The 24538-nt window shown below is 34.1% G+C and overlaps 1 protein-coding gene across 1 annotated transcript in view; it reads left to right on the top strand.

The window, feature by feature from the left end:
- MAP3K5 (mitogen-activated protein kinase kinase kinase 5) overlaps positions 1–24538 on the top strand; it is a 301627-nt gene that overhangs the window by 144450 nt on the left and 132639 nt on the right. The window contains exons 5-7 of the mRNA XM_044677087.1: positions 347–515; positions 2237–2343; positions 4998–5168. Coding sequence (XP_044533022.1) covers positions 347–515; positions 2237–2343; positions 4998–5168 — 447 coding nt within the window. The remainder of the gene's footprint in view (positions 1–346; positions 516–2236; positions 2344–4997; positions 5169–24538) is intronic.

The raw sequence follows: 24538 nt of genomic DNA, 5'->3' as shown, positions 1-24538 counted from the left end.
AAGGGAGGGAGGGAAGGAGGGAAAAAGGAGGGAGGGAAAAAGGAGAGAGGGATGGAGAGGGAGGGAAGAAGGGAGGGAAGGAAAGGAAAAGAAAAAAAAAACCACATTCATCCCAAATGGTTTAAAGGAAAAGTTTTTCAGTTACTTGAACAAATACTTAGGTAGATTATCCAGTGATAACAGATGTCAGATAAAATGAGGTATCCCTTTGTATTTCTCTAAAAAATTTAAATATACATATCTATAGTTAGAACTTTGCTTCTTTTCTTTATTAAATTAATAGTTTTTATGATAATTCCTGAAAAAGTGAAGTGATAATCAGTTGGAATTTATGCTTTCCTTTTAGTCAGTATTTCCGGGAGTCTATACTCAGTGATATCAGGAAAGCCCGTAATCTCTACACAGGCAGAGAATTGGCAGCTGAGTTGGAAAGAATCCGACAGCGGGTGGATAATATTGAAGTCTTGTCAGCAGATATTGTCATAAATTTGCTACTGTCCTACAGAGATATTCAGGTAAGAACACACTGACGTGATATGTGTTGGCTAGTCACAAAATCCAGGGATAACTAAAGAATATTTATTTCCCATTGCCTGCATTCATTTTCTCTCTTACTGGCTTCCCTTGCTTTGTATTCTAATGGTGGAGCTCAGCTTGTGTATGAGAACCATCACTGATTATGTAGTCCCCACATGGCAACAGACATACTTTTTGAGAAAGAGCAGAAATAGAAATAAATAAATAAAGAGGAACCTGTTAACGTAGCTATTCTCAGTATAATCCAGCTACTCCATTCCAATTCTGGGGACACACAGCTGCTATTTGCTAAGTTGAAGATTTGTACTTAAGGCTATAAAAATTCTTGGTTTCTAGAGTTATTCAATTTGTCTTATAAACAATTAACTTACATAGCAAGTCATTGCCTTTGGAATCTCCCATATTTGAAACTGGCAAATCCAACTAGCAACAAGACAGGAAGAGACCACTGGTTAATTATTCAAAAAAATTTTAACATGCATGCATATATAAATAGTAATAAAATATAGTGATTCCTTTTATTTTAATATTTATTAACTCAATTTAGGGCCATTCAGATGGCCTGGAATCAGGAGGACCTGAGTTCAAATCTGATCCCAGATACTTAGTAGCTTTGTGTCACTGGGCAAGTCATCTAACCCCATTTACAACTGGAAAAGGACATGGCAAACCACTCCAGTTTATTTGCTAAGAATACCTCCCAAATGGAGTCACAAAGAGTTGGACATGACCAAAATGACTAAGCAAAAAAAATTAAAATTTAGGAAATATAACAGAAAATGTTATCATTAAATGAGAAGGGCTCTGGAGTCAGAGAACCTTTAGTTCAAAGACCAGCCTTTTGACTAACTACTTGAGTGAATGTGGGCTTTCTAACTCTATGGACTTCAGTTTTCTCATCTGTAAATTGAGAGGGTTAGACTAATTGTCATTTCTGATCCCTTCTAGTTCTAAAGCTCTGATTTCTCTGAAAAACAATGTATTTAAGACTTGAGGTATTATTTCCCTATCATGAGTCTTTAGACTCTAAAAGTCATTGATTTATTAAAGTCTTCCCTCACTGACTTCTTGACTCCTGTTTCTAGACCCCACCTCTCAAGTTAGTGCCTAGCTTCAAGTATTGGGAGTGGGGAGCAGTGGAAAGAACAGAGACAAGGAAGAAAAGAGAGAAAGAAGGGAGATGGGGAAGGAGAGAAGCATGTAGCTACATGTAAAAACATCCAACACCCTTAAGGAAGAATATTCTACATTGGACAGTCCAGTCCTCTTAGGATGAAGCCATGTCATTGCTTGAACCAGAAATCTATCAATCCTGGATACTATATATACTCCTTAGACCACAGGATAAAAGACATTTGCCAATCTGCTGGTTAATTGATCTCAGAAAGAATGTAGTGAATCTAGGTTCATGGAAAGAAATCATTAATTTTCTGTGATGTTTATTAATTTAAGAACTGTAACTGTAGATGTTTCTTATTCTTTCCTATATAATAGGGTCTCGTTACAAAGAAGGTAATTTTTTTTAGGGAGTAACATCTCTCTAGATTTCAGTTTCTTTAAAAATTCACCAACTATTCAATAATCTCTTTGATAATACTATTCTTAGAATTAGCTCAGTTTCCTGTCTGCCAATAACATTTTCATAGTTGGACTGTACTACTTTAATAATTTAATTCTATATCATTTTCTTGCTCAAAAGGACTATGATTCTATTGTGAAGCTTGTAGAGACTTTAGAAAAGCTGCCGACCTTTGATTTGGCCTCCCATCATCATGTGAAGTTCCATTATGCATTTGCACTGAACAGGTAAAAAGAAAATTTTTCTTCCTGTGACTCAGGAGTTCATTGTTGTTTAACTCGTAGGCTGTTCATAGAGTATGTTTATTGCAGCAGAGAAACCATTCCTACTAGAATTTAATACTGTTATTGATGATCAAATTATTAAACTACCCAGGTGTGCATTGTGAAGTCTTCCTCAATCTGATTGTCAAGGTAAAAAAAAAAAATATACACACACACACACACACACACACACACACACACATATACCTTACTTTCTGGATCTCTATTCTTATAATTCTGCTTCCTTTATTCTAAATGGTGGTTTGGTGTTATAAAATTATGTAACTACAAAGGTATCTTTAAGAAATTAAAATCTAGCTACCCACAGCTAATCCCAGAATTGTATGCTGCAGCTGAGCAAGAGTAGTGATGACTGATAGTTGCCTACTCTCGGGTCTTGATAATATTGGTGATATTCACTCAAGTACTGCTCTGAGCCCTCTTGATTAAGCTCCAATCTTCATTACCCACATTTTGGATTATATTCATGGATTCTAGCTGGCACCAATATTGCCTACTTTCCCTTCTCTCCTTCTGCTCATTATAGACCCGGGAGCCTTCTCTCTGCTTTGCTACATGTGCAAATCTCCATTTTGTCCTTGGAGTGGTCCTAAAGAGACAGATTTCAACACTGTCTTATCCCCACTTCTTCCTTTCTCCCTGCTTCACTTGCATGAAGAGGAATGGCAAATGAATTATCTTTTATTCACTTATTTAATGTCACTGATCACCTACATGGTAGAAGAATTGACTGAATAATTTACATTTCAGGAAAGAGGCAATAAAATGAAAGAAAAGACCCTAAAAAGATAGCACAACTTTCGCTCCTAAATTCCAACCTCTCTATCATTCACTATATAACTCCCTAACATTATCAGTGAAATCAGTCCCTGTAGTATGGGTTCATCCATTTAATGGTTTGTTATTTGAATCATCATATTTGATCATCAACGCTGCACTCCTACCTCCAGGCAGACATTACGTAAACCATTGTAGAAAAATAGAATGTTCTTTGTTATTTTCATTTTTCCAAAAAAGAAACCAAAGTCTATATAAGTCTAATCTTTAATATCTTTTGTTCCTCATCAATGTTTAGAAGTTGCTTTCTTCTGAAGTAAATTGTAAAGAAAGGGTAAATATAGTTGTTGCCTAAATCAGGGTTCTGAATTCTTGCTGTTAAGTACAAAGACCAATATCCTACCTTTATGACCTAAAAATAGCAATGAAGAATGAATATGATATAATATCTTTATTACATTGCCACCCATTTCAATTCAAATTTAATATGTACAATCTAGGCAGAGGCTATATAAAATTATGTAAGTACATAATTACATAATACCTGGTTGGTAACAAATTTCTCAGGGCATCTAGATTGCTCAGTGGATAGAGCACGGGGCATAGAACCAGGAAGACTTGAGTTCAAATCCAGATTCAAAGTCTTACTAGCTGTGCAACCCTGAAAAAGTCATTTAACTCCATTTGCCTCAGTTTCTTTATCTGTAAGATGATCTGTAAAAGGTAACAATGAATGACTCTAGTATCTTTGCCAAGTCCTTGGGGATTGTCTTGGTTCGTTGTATGGCTGAGATTAGCTAAGTCATTTACAGTTGATCATCATACAATATTGCTGTTAGTGTGTACAATGTTCTCCTGGTTCTAGTCGCTTCACTCTGCATCAGTTCATATAAATCCAGGTTTTTCTGAAATCTTCCTGCTCAACGTATCTTATGGCACAACAGTATTCCATTACAATCATATACCACAACTTGCTTGGCCATTCACCAATGGATGAGCATCCTTTATTAAGTTGAGTTTTTAAGGAAACCAAACTCCAAGGGGCTAGAGTAAGAAGAGAGCCCATTCTAGAATAGCGCAAAGGAAAAGATACAGGGAAAATGAGGGAATTGGAGCAGGGCACTTTTAAAATCCCTCCTGGTTATAACATTCTTTGAGCCTTTGATATTATTTATTTTTTTTCTTAACCCTTAACTTCTGTGACTCTTAGGTGGAAGAGTGGTAAGGGTGGGCAATGGGGGTCAAGTGACTTGCCCAGGGTCACACAGCTGGGAAGTGTCTGAGGCCGGATTTGAACCTAGGACGAGCCTTTGATTTTAAACGTTAGGCTAGTGTTGTCTGTTGTTGGTTTTTAGTTCACTTGTGTGACAGGAAGCAAATGGAGCCGAGGTAACTTTGCTCTATTTCAAGGCCACAAATTGCACTTCTAATCTCAGCCAGTTATCTTAACAAAAGCATGCTGTTGCTCCCAAAGGACACTGAGCAAGAATGCGGACAGATCAGTTCCAATTCATCAGCACTAAGAGAAAAAGAAAGCTCAGGGCCTTACCCTATATTTCAGTAAGGAATCAGTAGAGATTCCCTTTCATAAATAAAGGACAGCAGGATCTTTCTGTTATAGTCAAATTTAAAAAGATGGAGAATAGGCTTGTGACAAAGAATCAAAAATGAGACAGGGGGACTCAATAGCTGAGTAATCCAAATCCTTTTGAAGGTTATTTGTGTATAATTGACATATGAAGTTTTAAAAAGATAACATGTGCTTATTGTTATTGTGATTTATGATTTATGTTCAAATAACAGTTTTTTTAAACCAACAGACGAAATCTCCTTGGAGATAGAGAAAAAGCCCTTGATATTATGATTCCTCTGGTGCAATGTGAAGGCCAGGTTGCTTCAGATATGTATTGTCTGGTGGGTCGAATCTACAAAGATATGTTTTTGGACTCCAATTTTACAGACACAGAAAGCAGAGATCATGGAGCTTCCTGGTAAGTGTCCATAATTCAAAAGCTTTTCAACAACTTAGACATTATTAGAGAAACAAATAGCATTTTGAATTTTTTAAACAAATAATTATGCTTAAAGCTACATATTGCTATAGAAAATAGAGGGCTCACTCAGAACTATAGACTGGTTATTGATAACATTCAGATAACTTATCTGTAGAACAGGTCCATGGGAATTAGCTCAATAAATGATACAGAAGGAATGTTGGGTTTGGTATAAGACAGCTTTGTTTCAAATACTTGTTCTGCTATTTAATATCCATGATTTTCTCTTTTCTTCACTTCTGTGACTCATTTTCCTCATCTATAAAACTAGGGGGTAGATTAGATGAGAATAGATTTGGATCCCTCCCAGCTCTAAATCTATGATCCTATAACTAGACTCCTGTAATAACTTAGGGGGCGGGGGAAGGAAGGGAGCTCTGTGGCAGTTTGTTTTATGACACATGAAAAATGAACCTACCTTTGGTTCTGCTATTGTCATTTCCTTGTTTTGTATACTCAGTCTCTTGATTAACGCAAAGGTTTTTTTGGCTCAAATAATCATTTTAGGTTTTATAATTAAACTTAAAGAGAGAAATAATTTCCTACCAGCCTTCATTTTCAAACCTTGCCTTGAAAAATGACAAAGTTTAACTTGATTATTGTTCTTAAAATCTGTAATTTCTACTTAGAATTTTTAACCCAAATTATTTACTTTGGTTTTATGAGTTTTATATAATTTAACAACTTTGTTTTCTCTTATGCCCATAATATTGAAGGCATTATCACTTAAAGCAGAAAAGGAGAGCTGGAGTAGGAAAAAGGAAAAATATTCTTTCAAGAGAATTATTGACTTCCATTTAAAATATGAGCTTCTCTAGCCCAAGAACCATAAACAGCGATACTCGCTGATGGAGAACTATAGTGGCCTTTCAGGTGAATGACTGAAAAAATTAGAAATTAACCAAGGAAATGTACTTGTGTTATTCTTTATTGGGAAGGGGTCCAGGTGATTTTCTATTTACAAAGGTTTGGGGTTTTTTTAAATAATTTTTTTCATTCCTAGTCTAAAAAAATCAAGAATAGTTTTGAGTTCATCCTCATGAATACCTGTTTTTAGAGTATCAGTTGTGTGTCATATGTATATACATAGAACTAAAGACTAGTTTATTTGGGGAAATGAATTATTTTGATATTACATTAAATAAAAATATGTATAAATATGATCTTTACTAAGAGAAATAAGTCATCAAAGGACAGCTATATAACACAGTGGATAGACTACCAGGTCTGTAATTGGGAGGACTTTAGTTCAAATCTAACCTCAGATACTTTCTAGCTGTACGACCCTGGGCAAGTCACTTAATGCCAATTACCTGATCCTTGCCACTCTTTTATCTTAGAATAAATACTATCAATCCTAAGACAGAAGGTAAGAGTTTGGAAAAAAAGAGAGAAAGAAGTCTTCAAGTCAGTAAATTTATATCAAATGCCTACTATGTGTTAAGCATTGTATTAAATGTTGGGGATACAAAAAAATAACATACATTTCATAGTTCAAACATAGGTCATAGTTCTTAAGCTTTAGCCTGAATCTAAGAAGAAGAAATTTAGTAGGCATAAATGTAAATTACTATAAATGGGGTCAAAAAATCAACTTCACAAGTATGGCAGGGCATTGGAAGAAAGATCTCAGTGACTTTAGAAAACAGTAAAATCAATACTAAATCAACAGTGTGATTTGGAAGCCAAGAAAGCTAATGTAATCTTGGGTTGCATTAAGAAAGGAATATTATCCAGATCTAGGAAGATGATGGTTCTTGTACTCTATGCCCTCTTCAGATCACATCTAGGGTAGTGTATTCTTTTCTAGTTATCTAATTTTAGAAAAGTTGCTGATAAGCTTTAGGACATTTAGAGAAGAACAAACAAGCATAAAAGACCTGGAATTTATTCCATAGAAGTATTGATTGAGGGGCAGCTGGGTAGCTCAGTAGATTGAGAGCCAGGCCTAGAGACAGGAGGTCCTAGGTTCAAAGCCGGCCTCAGACACTTCCCAGCTGTGTGACCCTGGGCAAGTCACTTGACCCCCATTTCCCACCCTTACCACTCTTCCACCAAGGAGCCAATACACAGAAATTAAAGGTTAAAAAAAAAAAGTATTGATTGAATGAATTGCTGTGGTTGGTAGTGGTAGTGATTGTGGGTACAAATGATGGTGATTGGGGAGAATATGTGCCCTAAAATAGTAAAGATTTAATAGCATATGTCTATAATCAAATATTTGAGGGTTACCTAGAAGAGGTTTTAAACTTGTTCTTTTTGTCTCTAAGAGGCAGAAATAAGAGCAATCATTAAAAGAAGTTGCAAAGGAGAAATTTTAGGCTTGGTGTCAAGAAATGCTTCTTAACAATTAGTGGTTTCAATAATGGAATAGTTTCCCTTGGGTGGCAATAGGTTCCAACCAGGGGTGTTCTGGAGTATGCTCAAAAGGGCTTTGTGAGAGTCAGTAATTATGAGCATCTCAGAAGTTTTAGTTTGACACCTCATAAATCAGCAAATGCTACAAATCAAGGCTAAGTTTATTGTTTGTTTTTTTACTTTAGAAAGTAATGGAAAAAAACATTAGTGACATAGGTTAAGCGTAAAAATCTATCTTGAGAAAGGACTGGTATAATTTATATCAGACTATATACCACCTTGAGGGGAGGAAGGAAGGAAGGAGTGAGAAACTCTGAATCCTAAAATGTCAGAAAACAATTGTTAAAAAATGTTTCTATTATGTAACTGGGAAAAAAATGTGTCCTTCATTTTTGGAGAGCTGGTTGTTAAATAATCACTAGTCCACCAGTGGTTTCGTCTCATGGTCTTTAGGCAAAGGCTAACTAATTTTATTATATTTTGTTGATGTGGTTCTTGGTAAGTGTGAGTTCAATTTTGATGGTCTCTGAATTCTCTAACACTGAGACTTTAATTCTTTATGTATTCGTTCCATTTATACTTGTTAAAACTGGACCCTACCTTCTTGGTAAGCTTTAACTTTTCCTAAAGTGTCTCTAGATGTTGTTCATTCTCTTTTTTCTATATCTTATTAGCTATCTGAGCTTCAGAAGAAAGCAGCGTACCAATATATACAACAACCAGACACATGTTGGCCTTCTTAGTCCAAAGATTATAGTTGTGTTTTTACATTAATAGATTATCAGTGAAGAAGGGATATTGCTTTATCTGTTTCTAAAAAACATGATTCCCTCATTTTTGAGGGAAGGCTAGAAGTCATTTTAAGGATGGGGAAATTGAGGTCCTCTCCAATATTAACATAATTATAGCTCTCCTGTTATAATGTCAAAAAGGCCCTTAGCCAGGAAATTGAAAGAACAAAGTTTGTTTTTAGCACATTAATGTGTTCATTTTTTCCATAGTAACTTAGGTAAAGAACAGAGAGTCTTGCCTTATCAATTAATTTTCTTTTACGTCAGTGGCAATGTTATTCAAACAGTTTTGTGTGCCTAATTATAAAGATTTAGTTTTCATAGTATTAACTGACCTTGGCTTTACCTTGGGACAGTTATATAACAGACCAATAGTTAAGTTGAAGTAAAAGCTAGTTTTTTTTTTCTTTTCGGTTACCTGATACTAATTATTTTAATTTTTAAAAAGTTCCTAAGTATAAAAAATCACCTCTGTTTCCAAAATGAAATGCATTATTGATAGATTGTCACAGAACAATAGAGATGAATGTAGATCATATTCCTTTTTGGAAAAGGTTTTCAGATTTTTAAGGGAAGATCTATTGTCAATTTTAAGGATTTCAATGACAGAATAGGAGCTTTGTGCTATAGTAACAGACTTAATGGTTTTATATTCTTGGTCTTAAAAGACCCTCTCTAACTCCATTCCATTGACCTAATTTTTGATGATTTGTTACCTTGGCAACCAAATTTAGAAAAATCTGTGTAAGTCTTTATATTCTTATGATATTTCGATGTCACATTTATGTCTAAGTAGAATTATTTTAGGATTTGGGCTCTCAAACAATCTTGCATAAGTATGTGGGACATCCAGTTCATAGCCACCTGCATAGCTCTAGATCATTGATATAGCTAAGACTGCACATAGAATCCTTTTACTGGATATTATACACAGCATTATGTTCCCAAGAGTTCCCTAACACCTAAAATACACATTGAGTGGATGATGGATTGAATGAGGGTCTGATATGGCATGACCAGCTTGAAGTCTAGCCTTAAAAGCATTCAAAATTTCATTCAGAACATTAGCCTAAGATCCCTCCAAACAATTACCAAGAGACTACTTTTCAAGGTTTAAAGCCCTGAATTAAGGCACCTATACATATAGCAAAAACAATGTTGAGATCATTACAATTTGACTTATTAATATAGTGGTACACATAGTCAAAGTGAAACTTAACTCTTCCAAAAATACTTCAGCAATGATATCAAAAGGCCACCAGACTGAATAATGATCACAAAATATAGCGGAACATCAATAAACTCCTTCATCCAAACTAGAATTGTACAAAAAGACAGCTAGAAGCCATTGGCACGAGAAGGGAGACCCACAAGGGAAAGTGACATTAACTCAACTAAACTGTCCAGAAGCTTGAAACAGTGACAAGCTGAGGTCAGCCCTAGGTTGGAAGATTATAGCAGATCTGTGATAGAGGATGGCCAGGGGAATGGAGACACAAAATTTCTGGGCTCTGAACAAAGATCCATGCACTAGAGGAGATGGAAATCAGTGACAGAACCCCAGAAGATTGTATTTAGGCCTATGTAGGGCCTGAATATCTAATCAAGAATATGAAAAGGGATAGACTCAGACCTTGCCAGTCCCAAATCAGGAAATGATGCTGGAGATATGAGTAAAAAGAAGATGCTAAATGGAGTGAAGAACTATTATTGGTCAAATATCACTTAAAAAATAAAGCCAGAATAGAAAGAGATTAAAAATGGAATTGTGAGTAAAATGGTTCCTGGATAAAAGAATTAGAGAATAAATACCTTAGAACAGAAGTTATAAAAAAACCCTTACTGAAATAACGGACTCTCTAACTATACAAAGGGACCAAACAAAAAAGTAATTCCACAAGGCAACAAGAAATATTAGAACAAAATAAAGAGTATAAAAAAAGAAAATGTAGATTACCTAATAATAAAAACAACTAAACTGAGAGATGATTTAAAAATCATCCATCTTCCTGAAAATCATGACCAAAAAACAAAAACCCGAGAATACCATATTTTATGATATTATAACTAAAAGGAAAGGGGAGGAATAGGCATTCATATAGTGTTTTCAATGCATCAGGCACTATTCTAAGCACTTTTTACAAATATGTCTTTTAATCTTCACAATAACATTGTAAGGTAGGTGCTATTATTATCCCCATTTTTGAGGAAACTCAGGCAACAAAGGTTAAGTGACTTGCCCAGAGTTACACAGCTATTAAGTGTCTGAGGCTGGACTTCCTGACACCAGCCCCACTGTTCTTTTCACTGTATTACCAGCTGTCTCTAACTGAATGAAAACTGCCAGAACATATTCTAGGGGGCAAAGTGAAAACAGAACGAACCCATCAGTTTCTTTTTGAAAGAAAGCTCAAAATAAAACTATGCAGAATGTCTTAATCAAAATTAGAGCTTTCAAATAAAAATTTAGAGCTTTCAGGTCAAAGAAAAAATTACAGTAGCCAAAAACAAAGAGTTAAGTTAATAACGAATTACAATGAAAATCACTAGGATCTGGAAGAAAAGAGAAAATCCTGGAATATAATATTTCAAAATGGAAATTATAAAGTTTTACCACTGAGAATAATTTGTCCTCCAAGACATGAATATAATTTTAGAGAGGGGGAGGAAAAGGACCTTTAATGGAATGGAGAACATCAAAGCATTCCTGATGAAAAGACTAGAGTTTATTAGAAACTTTGAAGTATAAGAACAGAGTCAAGAAAAAAAAATGGAAAGTTAACATATGTACAATTAGAAGGGCTTGAAAACAATTATAAAATGTGTAGATTCTAAAAGGAAGAAAAGAGGCAAATGTTCCTTCAGAATTGTAACGTCTTCAAGGTTCACATATTGCATTAAATGAGAAAGGAAATGAAGAAGAAAGTGGAACATGGAGGTCAGTGAGTAGACATCACATGAACCCCCTAGTCTAATCTGAACTGAAAAAGAATGGTTAAACATACAAAAAGGTTTTAGTATAGGAAGACATTACACTCATTAGAATAATGTTGAAAGTGACAAAGGAGAGGGAGAGTTGAATGAGGCTAGGCAGGTTTGGGAAGAAAATCACAAATAAAACAAATTTCAGCCAAAGAGAATAGATTATTAAGGGATATTGAGAAAAAGGAAGGTTAAAAAAAGTAATCCAGGTGGGACTGAAGAAAAAGATTGGAAGCAATCTCTTTCCTTTTACCAATCTCTTCTCTTAATTTGCAAAAGGGAAAAAGAAAAAATATAAGAAAATATGATGGAGATAAATATGTAATTTGCCTTCATAACCATGAATAAGAATGGGATGATTTCACCCATAAACAGGAAAGGGTAAGAAAGGATTAGGAAATAAAATTCAATCATATGTTTATGAAACATTCACACATAGTTAAAATAAGGAACTAAAACAAAATTTACTCTGCCTTAGATAAACTGCAAAATGTAAAGACAGCAATTTTGATATCGCTCATGTGTGATTCCATAAAATAGTAAACTCCTTGAGTCCAGGGACTGTCTTCTAGCATTTAGCATAGTGAATGGCGCATAATAGGTGCTTAATAAATATTTATTGATTTTTGAATTGAATTGATCTTAGAAATGATGACAGTAAAAATAAATGTTGATAAAAGAGATAAAAAGGGAAAATATATTATGTTTAATGGTACAAAAGAAAATAATACCAGTAATTAGTATATATGAACCAAAAAACTTGGCATATAAAGAATGAAATGGAAAGAGATTTAAATTACAGAGAGAAATAAGACAACAAAAATATAATATTTGAAGATTTATGTGTACCCCTTTCAGACTTTGCAAGTCTATCAACATCAAAGAAGAAGGAAATTAAGAATCTGAATAAAAAGTTTAATGTGATTAATTTTTTATAATTAATGATTAGAAAAATATGTATAAAATTCAAAATTGATCATATACTAGGACATAAAACAAATGCAGAAAATAGAAAATATTGAGCACCATTTACTGGCCATAGCAAAATAAAATTATAATCAAGAAATAAACTTTTAAAGAAGGACTGGAAGTTAGAGAACAAGTCATAGAAACAGCTAATAATTTAATCAATGAAAAGGACAGCAATGAGACTAGTACTAAAACTTAAGGATTCAGCCAAGGCAATCCTTAGAGGGAAATTTTATATTTCCAAATACTTTCATTAAAGAAAAGAAATGAGATCAATGAATTAATCATGCGGCTGAAAAAAAAATAGAAAAGCATCCAAGCAAAAAATTCCAACTAACAAAAGAGAAACTCTGAAAATTAAAGATTACAAAATTAAAAACAAAAAAGAAGCATCAAATGACTACAGCAAAAGAAGGGACTGTTGCATATTAAAAATTTTTATGTAAAAAGTTTTCAGGTTTATTTCAATAAATTAAATTATTTTAATTTGTCTCAGTTAATTTGCACACCACTGTGTGGCTTGCATATTGAGCCTTTCACCTCATGCAAATACATTACTCATTACTCTCTAAACTTAATAGTGTGTTTTCTTACTGATGTGAATACTCTTGCATGCTCTATGGTACCTCTTTTATGCTCTAATATATTGCTCTCCCTTTTATCTCTTTCTATCCTATCTGTACACATTTTAAAAGATCAATCCAAATTTACCTGCACCACAAACCCTTTCCTTGGCCAGCCAAGAACAAAATGAAAGCTCATTTTCTGAAATTCTACTTGAGTTTACTGATATTTTCCCTTTGTTGATTAGTTTATTTCCTAGACTTATATTGTTGACTTGAAATATTCTTTAATTCTCTGTTATTTAACCATTTACCTTTCTATATTATTTCTCCAACTAAATTTAAAGCTTCTGGAAGAAAGAGATTATAGCTCTGAAAAACAATTTTACTTCAGTTTTATTTTTATGTCCACATTTTCTCTCTTTCTTTCCCCCATTCCTAAAAAACAAATCCCCCATTATAAACATTTATATTCAAGCAAAAGAAAATCTTTCATTATATGCAGAAAGAAAAAATTCTCAATCTGTACTTTGAGTCCTTTACCTCTTTATCAGAAAGTGGGGTAGGATGTTTTATCATGAACCCTCAGAACTGTAAGTTGCTCAGGCTTGCTAAGTGTTCCAAAATTGTTTATCTTTATAAGTAATTGCTGTTATTTTAAAATTATTTTCCTGGTTCTATCGACTTAATTTTTTACAGCTTTCTCTTATTTATTCCCTTCTATAATTTCTTTTTTTAATTACCATTTAAATGTATGAAACATAATACATAGCATAGCAATAATTTAATACATAAAATTTGTTATAAGCACTTAATAAATTATAATAAATATGTTTATCCAAGAGAAACAAATTCTCACATTAGCCATTTCTAAAATTTTATGTCCCATTCTTTCTCCCCACCCCCCATTTCACTCCTCCTTCTATCATTTCTTAAAGGAGAATAGTATTCTGTCATATTCAAATATCATAACTTGTTCAGCCATTCCTCATCTGATGGGCACTTTCTCAGGTTCTCATTCTTTGCCATCACGAAAAGAGCTACTATAAATGTTTTTATATATATGGGTCTTTTGCCTTTTTCTTTGATACCTGTAGGGTATAAACCTAGTTGTGGTATCACAGAGTCAAAAGAGGTACACAGTTTAATAACTTTGGGGGTGTAATTACACATTGCTTTCCATGTACCTATTCCCACAGCCTCTCCAGAATTTGTCATTTTCCTTTCTTGTCACCTTTGCAGATATGATAGATGGGAGATGAAACCTTTACCTTGCCTTTCTCTAATAATTACTGTTTTGGGGAATTTTTTCATGTAGTTATTAAAAGTTTTAATAGTTTCCTCTGAAAATTGTTGACTCGACTTTTGATGCTTCAGTCACAGATTGGCTCTTATAGATTTTAATCTGTTTCCTCTATGTTACTTTCTATTCAACTGTTTTGTATATTGTAGTTATTCCCGCTGTATTTAGTGTGTATGTGTGTTTGCTTTTTGTCTCCTCCATTAGAACATAAGTTCCTTGTGAGTAGGGATTGTTTCATTCTTTGTGCTTATATTCCAAGCATGCTTGCCACATTTAACATGCTTTTTATTGTGTTGTTTTTTATTGTTAGGATCTCTTTATATCTGCACTAATCAAGCATTCATTTTTTGGGGGAGAGTCTTGGACCAGACTGAATTCTTTAGGATGATAACAAATCAGTTATATTATAAGTGTGCTGAATAAAGTCCAGCCTTCTTAGCCTGATATTCAAGGCTATTGAAAGAGTCCTGATGTTTTGTTTTGTTTTGTTTTGTTTTGTTTCGTTTCGTTTTGTTTTGTTAACAGAAAATGAATGCTATTCAAGAATAAGAATTCTATTTTTCTTTGAATATCTGTTTACTTGCCTCTGGATCAGTCAGCAATTTGGATTTCATGTTCTTCTTATAACTCTGGATTATTTTATGAATGGTGATTTCACAAATGCCTCTAATGTGATAAAGTTCCATAAAATCCTAATTTAATTACTTGTATGAATAAGTTTCATGGCTGATATATGGAAGAACTCTACATCATTAGAATGTGTTTTACCTAAGTGCTTCTATTTTTTTAGATGGTATTTTACCAGAATCATTCATTTCCATAGTGGGCCTTTTCTGGCTTGATTTGACTTCTAAATACAGAAGCAGTGATAGTTTGTCAGTCAATAAGCTATTAAGGTTTCTTTGTTTACCATGCAACCAAGAATTTACTTTTTTTATTTTAAAACTAATTTTGCTCGGGAGATCAAGTGATAAGTGTTTGGAAGCAAGTACTAAAAGACTTAAAATCTTTTGCTTTGAAATATTGATAGAAATATATATATATATATATATATATATATATACATATATATATAATACGTGTGCATATGCACCAATGTCTGTAGGCAAGAAAAGATTGTATCTTTTAAAAGCAAAAATTGCATCGAAGAATTAATAATTTAACCTTAATATCATAGAATAGAGAATTAGTGGGAAGGTATTTTACACATTGCTTTGATGTTTGAAAGACCATTCTTTTCTTCATATAGTGAATTTATTCTTTTCTTAAACTGTAGAAAAAAAACCTCAATTTATTTATGAATTCTTCCTTAACTTTACCTTCTTCCAGACTTTCTGTTATTCTGCATGGGTATGTGATTTGTAAAATATGTAACTTTGTTTATTTTTATATCTTTTTATATGTTTAACGTCTGTTAAAATTCCTGAAGTCCATGGGTCACACATTTTATTTTCTCTTCTGCATTCTTATAGTTTTTATGTACAAAACACTATATACTAGGCATTTACTAACTGTGTAGAATGGTCCGCTTAAGTCCTGTCTCATGGTTTTATAGAGGTGGTCCCAGAGTTCTCAATGTCAAGGGCACACTATATGCTGTAGGAGGTCCTGTCTTCCTGGAAGGCTTTAAGTATGGTTTTAGTAATGTCTGAGTACGGATAGACAGTTATATCACTACTTAGGGGCCATGGCCCCAGTTATTTGACTATGATAAAATGTTCCCTCCAGATGTTCCATTTTGGGTATAGGTCCTTCATTCCCCTCCTGGTTATACATCTAACTTTCTCAGACTTGGCCACTGTGACTCACCTACCTTTTCACCCTGGAACTTCCCTCAGTACTGAACTCTCACTTTGGAACATTCCTCTGCCATTCCCATTGCCCTTCTTCTCCCACTGGTAAATTCTTTCCAGGGCAAATAAACAATTTTTTTGGTAATAATTTTTTTTAAGTCACCATGTCCAGAGTCAACCAATTCTTTTCTCAAAGAAAGTATTCATGACACATAAGTATGAGGCATCTGTATATTCTATGTCTTTGGTCTTTCTCATTCTTTACTTCCTTAATTAACATTATTAACATTTGGGGTCCATCTTTCCATTGAGGTTACCACAGAGCAAAGTAAATTTGATTTCCATAATTTTGGTAAATTCTTTAAGCTTACCAAGATACCCAGTTAAGCAAGTCATCCTGAAGATAATATGTATAAAGATGAATTTTTAAAAAGATGGAAAGGATCTGTAAAGAGTTTTTATAACAAATTGTTTTTAAAATCAAAAGATAGTAGAATGGCTATATTTGTATTCTAATGCCACAGTCCTTAAGGGGATAGAAATGACACTGGAGAAATCAGATGTAGGAAAAGCAGCTATACTACATCAAATATCAAATCATAGTGGATATCTGTGCTGGAGGCAATAGTTTGAGATATTATTTAGCAAAATAAATTTAGAAGATGAAAAAACTAAAAATAAGCAAAATATCTTGGATCTTATTAACCTTTCACTCTCCCACAAAGGCAACCAATAATATTACAAGTACCACCTAATGGGCCTACTTTCTGACCTATGCAATAATTTTTGAGGGTTTCCTTCTCTTTAAGATATTAGAATGCAAAAAGATTTGCAAGTGATAGTCTGTCTTAGAACATATTGTTACCATCACACAGTTTACCAAAAGATAGGAATATAAGATCCTATAATGCTAATTACATATTGACTATTAAAAAGGCATTTGATTCACCAAAACAAAATGTTATCTTTTAATAATGTCCTTCAACAAAGTATAGGCCATGGAAATGTCAAAATAATATAATGTTCCTTGAAATGCATAAGAAATAACCTTATTTGATGAACCTCTGACTACTAATAAAAAAGAAGGCATTAAAAAAGGAAGCATATACTTAGCAAAAATATTCAACATTAGGAAGATCTAGAACAGAATCCAACGTGAAAAATAAATTCTGTAAGCCTCCAGTTATTCCTTTTTTCAGAGACATTGTGTAGATTGCACCAAGTCCTGGAACTTGAAGAACCTCCAGAATGGGTCCATGATAACTCAAAAGAGTTTGGCTTAACTATCCATAGAAGAAAAACTAAGAATATGAAAAATTCCTGTTGTCTTAACTAACATGCAATTATTTTGACATCCTATAAAACTCATCCATCGTTATATGTCAAAGAAAGCCACTTCAAATGAATACTCAGCGAGTCTCAGAATTGAAAAGGAGAAAGAGCTGCCTGGATGGCTTTTGGGAAATTGCAATATTCTTTTTTCTTAAGTTCTTTTTTAAAATAATTTTTAAAATAAATTTAATTTTATTTTTTATTTGAAATTTTTTATTTAATTAATTAATTTGGAGTATTTTTCTGTGGTTACATGATTCATATTCTTTCCCTTCCTTCTTTCCCCTCCCCTTCCCATAGCTAATGAGTAATTCCACTGGGTTTTACATGTGTAATTGATCAAGACCTATTTCCATATTATTAATATTTGAATTAGGATGATCACTTAAGAGTCTACATCCCCAATCATATCCCCATTGACCCATATGATCAAGCAGTTGTTTTTCTTCTGTGTTTCTACTTCCACAGTTCATTCTCTGGTTGTGGATAGCATTTTTTCTCATAAATCCCTCAGAATTGTTCCAGATTATTGCATTGCTACTAGTAGAGAAGTCCATTATGTTTGATTGTGCCATAATGTATTAGTCTCAAAAGTGTGTGCAGTGTTCTCCTGGTTCTGCTCCTTTCACTCTGCATCAATTCCTGGAGGCCATTCCAGTTCACATGGAATTCCTCCAGTCCATTATTTCTTTTAGCATAATAGTATTCTATCATCAACAGATACCACAATTTGTCCAACCATTCCCCATCGAAGGGCATCCCCTCATTTTCCTTTTTTTTTTCCACCACAAAGAGCACGGCTATAAATATTTTTGTACAAGTCTTTTTCCTTATTATCTCTTTGGGGTACAAATCCAGCAATGGTATGGTTGGATCAAAGGGCAGGCAGTCTTTTAACACCCTTGGGCATAATTCCAAATTGCCATCCAGAATGGTTGGATCAATTTACAACTCCACTAGCAATGTATTAATGTCCCAATTTTGCCACATCCCTTCCAACATTTATTACTTTCCTTTGCTGTCATTTTAGCCAATCTGCTAGGTGTGAAGTGGTACCTGAGAGTTGTTTTGATTGCAGTATTCTTTTAATGGACTCAAGTTTCTTCTTGAAACAGTGGCCTCTCTGCTTAACTGCAGTATCTTTTATGGTTCCAGGCCATTAAATATTCTATTATCTGCAGAATTTTCATAGAGAATTATTTAGTGAAAAAGGAGAAGTGTGTGGGAGATATGAACAATCTGTAACACATTACAAACAAGGACTTAAGTGGGGGAAGTAGTAGGAAGGATATCATAAAAGAAATGTATAGGAATTAATGAAAAAGGAATTAAGAAGATGTTTCACTAACATTACAATAGCAAAGGATTATCTATGGATAGTTTACTTGTTTCATTTGTGTCCTTGTGATATTAAGAAAAAGCAAATAAAACCTCTAGCACATTGGATGGATCACCTATGGTAAACTTATGGAATGACACTGCTGAGAGCAATACAGGATGGGCAGGCATTGATGGATTTCAGCCATCAACTTTGGAGGAAAGCCCATGCTGCTGAGATCATAGATCCTTTTGGATTATTAGAGTTGACTAATTCATTGAAAGATTTTCTTTCAGAGAAGCAGGATATTATCAATACATTTCATGAACTCAGGCTTTTTTTAATGTAATTTTATTTATTTGTTCGTTACATTAAAATACTCAGTTAACTCCTTCCCTTCCCTCCCCCATTAAAGAAGGCATCATTTGACAAAAAGATAAATGTATATATAAAACTATGTCTTACTTATTTCTCTTTTATCAGTTCTTTCTCTGGAGGTGGACATTCACAAACCATTCTTCAAACAATATTTCTGTTGCTGTACATAATATTCTCTTGGTTCTGTTCATTTTACTTTTCATAGTTTCATGTAAATCTTCCCATGTTTTTCCAAAATTAACCTGTTCTTCATTTCTTACAGCACAATAATATTTCATTACAATCATATGCCACAACTTGTTTAGCCATGCCACTTCTTTTTAGACTATAGATTCATTTGTTCCTTCATTTGTTTCTTACTTATATCTTCCATGTTGTTTCAATTTTCTCTAACTCTAAAGAAACTACTATATGGCAAGGAAAAAATGCTAAAGACAATTCTCAGCACACATCATGGTTTGTTGTTAGCCACAGCCTTTGACATCAAGAATACAATTTGCGGCTACAAGAGATGAAGATGGATTTAATTATTTTCATGGTATACATTGATCTCATCTTTTCAATAATGTTCTATGTGCTATTCTGGTATTCAGAAATAATTCATCTTCCTCGACAAATAACTTACTTTCAAGAAACAAATTACATAACAGAGGGAATAACTGATGGTTTTTGACTCCTGTGTTTTTGAATTAAGTGGATTATAAATCCTAAAGAAGTATGGAGAGTACAAAGCATGGATAATAAGGCAAGCTAAATATCTTAACACAAAGAAGCAAACTGGATGTCACAGGAATCACTTAGGCTTGATACTTTGAAACCTGTGACTGGAATGTGTTTATGAAAGGATATGCTTTATTCTGAAGAAATCAAATAGAAAAAGGAAGGATGAGTAGGATAGGATTATCTCTTAAGAATATATATTCATGCTTGTCAACTCCTGGAATGGGAAGGGAAGATGGAAGGGAGACAACATGAATTATGTAACCTTGGAAAACTTATGAGTAAATTTGTTGCTGGAGTAAAATAAAGAAAAAAAATTTTAAGAATATATATTCATATGCAGATTAGAGTATAACTTTGCTTTCTTTTTCTTTTTTTTGGTCTGTTTTCTTTTACAACATGGTTAATATAGAAATATGTTTCACATGACTTCAATGTATAACATATCAAGTTGTCTGTCTTCTCAAGAAGATGGAGGGAGGAAAGGAGGGAGGGAATATGCAACTCAAAATTTTAAAGAACAAATGTTAAAAATCATTTTTATGTGTAATTGAGAAAAAAGGGGAATATATATTTATGGGAGGAAATCCAGGAAAGGGAAGTGGCATGAATGAAGATCAATAGTAGGCAGAATCAGAAGTGATACTATCATTAGAGTTTAATAAGACCACCTAGTTAACAGATAGCCAAACAGATAAGAATGCAAGCATGGTACAATATTCATAGATATCTGCTGACCTCTCTGCCAGTCACAATGTTAATTTTATCCTTTTAAATTTTTTTTTTAAATTTTATTTATTTTTAGAATATTTTTCCATGGTTACATGATTTACATTCTCTCCTTCCCTTCTATCCTCCCCCTCCCAGAGCTGACAAGTAGTTCCACTGGATCATACATTTATTATCACTCAAAACCTATTTCCATATTATTCATTTAATTGTATCCTTTAAAAGGAAGAAAGAACAAACAGACACATGAACTTCTATTCTCAACCTGACTCTAACCAAAGAGGAACTAGTGAAGTTTGTGTGGTGAGAACCTATAGAGAAAGTGAACGTTTCATCTTAGAATTTGTACTAAGGGAGAGGAAAACCTGGCATAGATTGAGATGTACCTAGAATTTAGGCAAGCAGGTTTCCAAAGATTCAAAGGAAGGAAGAGAGTAGGATTCTATCTGTCTAAAGTTCTAGAAAATTCTTTTCTATTCCCAAGCCATGGCCTCTACCACTCTGGCCATTTTCCTCTACTACCAGAACTTAGTATCTCTTCTTTGGGACTTTTTTTACCTTATCCTGTGGGGAGCCAGGCCACCATATTATTTCCTAACCAACCCCAAACCAGAATCCTTCCCAATCGCTCTCATTATCTATGTTGTCTTTCTCTATGTAAATGTAAGGATCTGAAGTGAAGGAACTGACTTTCTTTCCTTGAATTTTTATTCCCATTGCTTAACACAATGACTGGCACATAGTAAGCACTTACAAATGCCTTTTCTTTCATTCATTCAGTTATGTTAGCTTACTAGAGATGAGATAGGAAGTTATAAAGGATGACATCTTGAAAGCACAAAGAAATAATTCTGAAGAATAGGGCAGGAGTACATGTAAATTCTCTAAAGCAAAGGCATTTAAGCCCAAGATTCCTGAACTTAAAAAAATTCATGACCATTTCAACATAATTGGCTTCCTTCATATTTCTATATGTTTTGTCTTAGACATTTAAAATTCTGAGAAGGAATCCATGACTTTTACAACACAACCAGAGGAATCCATGACTCAAAAATGTTACCCCTGGTCTAGGAAGACCTCTATGAGATATGAGAAACTCACTGATAAACTTAGATTTTGAAAACACATGTAGATAGGAAGAAAGCAGGACTGAGTAAAGGAGCATGAAAATAGATGTGGGGCCATATTTACTGAGTGTTGTGTCAGAGGTGCTAAAGCTCAGACTTGAGCAGACTGGAATCCAGAAAGTGAAGAAAGTCCAAAATCATGGTTTCTAACACTATGTTGGTGTAAAGAAGCAATAACACCGCCTCCCTCTAAACAACAACAACCAAGACTGAAAAAGAGAATACAGAGCAGCTTGATACTTGTTTTGCCTCTGTTTCCTCTGCCAAGTAGATTGCTCTTTAAGCTAGAAAGACTGGAGCAAAAATGGCTAATAGGGAGTTGGTAAACTCATTTAAATGTAAAGATAATAAAAAGAGCACCTAGAGGGCCGCTAGGTGGCTCAGTGAATTAAAAGCCAAGCCTAGAGATAGGAGGTCCTGGGTTCAAATTTGACCTCAGACAACTTCCTAGCTGTGTGTCCCTAGGCAAGTCACTTAACCCTCATTGCTTAGCCCTTACCACTCTTCTGCCTTGGAACCAATACACAGTATTGCTTCTAAGATGGCAGGTAAATGTTCTTTTTTAAAAATTAAAAATTTAATTTAAAAAGCACCTAGCTGCCTTTGATACATGAGGATATCAGTCACAAGTAAACCACATTCCAGGATACTGAAAGAATAGGCAGATGGGATTTCTGAGCCACCTTCTGGTATCTTCAAAACAATATGGAGACCAAAAGAAGTGCGGTAGAATTGGTGAAAGGGACCATGTCCCAATTTCAAAGTAAGAGAGTGAAATATGTGAACTGGGAACTAATGAGCTTGACTTTTATTCTTAGAAAAATTCTAGCTATATGGATAGAAAAAAATGAACTATTCTCATCTAGAAAAAGAAATAATCACAAAGAGCCTTTCACTTCCTCAAGGATTCTGATTGAAACTGATCTAATTTCCTTTTCTTGACAGGGTTGCTAGACTGGTATTTCAAGGAAATGCTCAAGATATAGTTTACTTTTATTATGGCAAACCAATTCATGCTATTCTTGTGAACAAGGAGAGATGTGGTCTAGACAACAGTGGAACCCAAACTGATTGAATAATCAGACCTAAAGGGCCAATTGTGTTAATGATTATTATACATATAATATAATATTAATGACCCAAAGTCATTAATAGTATGATATCAATTTGAAAGAATATCTCCTGTGAAGTTCCTAGGGATCCTCAGACCTTTTATCACAGGCTCAGAGAAAGGCATAGAAAGCCTCATCAGATTTTCAGATGACATATAGATTAAAGGAATAGTTAACATATAAGCTGACAGAATTGATATTCTTAAAAGATTTCAATAGACTAGAACATTAGGTATTAAAAAAAGATTCAATTTAGAGGCATCAATGTGAATTTATGCCTGGGTTCAAAAGATCAAGTTCACAAATACAGAAAGGGTGAGATTTGGCTAGACAGGGCTTCTGAAAAAAGAGCTCGAGAATTAAGCACAAAATGATTCCACACTCTGATGTGACAGTCACAAAAGCAAATGCTCTCTTAGGATGCTTTGGAAGAGGAAGAGAGGCTGAATCTGGGAGGTCAATCATCTCTCTGTACTCTGATCTAGTCAGATCATGTCTTTAATATTGTGCCCCAGTTTGCAAAATTCAGCCATTAGCTGGAGAGCAAACAGAGGAAGGCTTTCAAGGTGGTAAAAGCCCTTGAGATCACACTATGTAAGAATTAATTGGAGGAACCAACAATTTTTAAGCAAGAGAAGAGATGACTTAGGGGAAATAAGGAATGGCAGCTGTTTTCAAACATATTTCCTGCATGCAAGGTTATAATTACAAGTAAAATAGTATAGTAGATAGAATACTGGGCCTGAAGTCAGAAAAACTCATATTTTTTAGTTCAAATCTGGCCTCAAACACTAGCTGGGTGGCCTTAGGCAAAGTCACTTAATCATCTTAGCCTCAGTTTCTTTATCTATAAAATAAACTAGAAAAGAAAATAACAAACCACTCTAGTACCTTTGCTAAGAAGACCCTAAAAGGGGTTACAAAGAGTTGGACACTACTTAAAACTAAACAACACAATTTAGAAACACAGTAAAAGAAGTAAAAGCAAAGGAAGGAAAGAATACTTCCAGAGAGTGGAGGGTGCTGGAGGAAGGGGAGGTCAGTGATCAAAGAAGACTTTTCATTCAAAAGGTTATAGATGAACTGGTCTTTGAAAAATGTATACAAATTTGTTGGGATCATTTTCCCGATTATCAGGGGTAAATCAATGGAAATGTGAAAGTATAAAGTGTGTTAAGGTAATGACAGCATTGTATATGATGACCTACAGTGGGGAGGGACTAGCAGAAGAAAGATGACTATAGAAATCCAAGCAAGAAGTAATGAAGCCTAAACTAGAGTGGTAGTAATGCTAGTAGTAATTGAGAAGGGAAGATGGCTGTGAAAGAGATTGTGGAAACAGAATCACCAGGATTTTAAAATCTGGATAAGAGTTGGGGGAGATAAGACATTAAAATTAAATAATTAATTTTAAAAATCAACAAAATATAGATGGCTACTTTGTGTAAAGAGCTGTTCTAAGAACTAGTGACATAAAGACAAAAATGATTTCATCTCTGTACTAAAAGAGCTTTTGTTGTGTGCGATGAAACTGAGATTTCAAGTTTGGGCTACAAAGGATGCCAGTCACAGACAGAGAAGTAGAAGAGAAAGATGTGATTGCAAGAATGGTGAATCTGACTTTAGAAACATCATGTATAATGTGACTAATGCACACCCAGCAGAAGACCTCTACTGAACAATTGGAAAAGGGTGTCTTGGGAATGAGGTTGAATTAGAGAGGAATTTGGGGGAACCATCTTCAAAGAAGTGATAGCTGAAGTCATAAAGAGATAATGAGGTTACCAAAGAGAGAGACAGAGAGAGAGAAAGAGAGAGAGAGAGACAGAGAG

Source organism: Gracilinanus agilis, chromosome 4 (genome assembly GCF_016433145.1).
Source record: "Gracilinanus agilis isolate LMUSP501 chromosome 4, AgileGrace, whole genome shotgun sequence".
NCBI classification, from domain to species: Eukaryota; Metazoa; Chordata; class Mammalia; order Didelphimorphia; family Didelphidae; genus Gracilinanus; species Gracilinanus agilis.
This window is presented reverse-complemented; position numbering and strand designations above follow the sequence as displayed.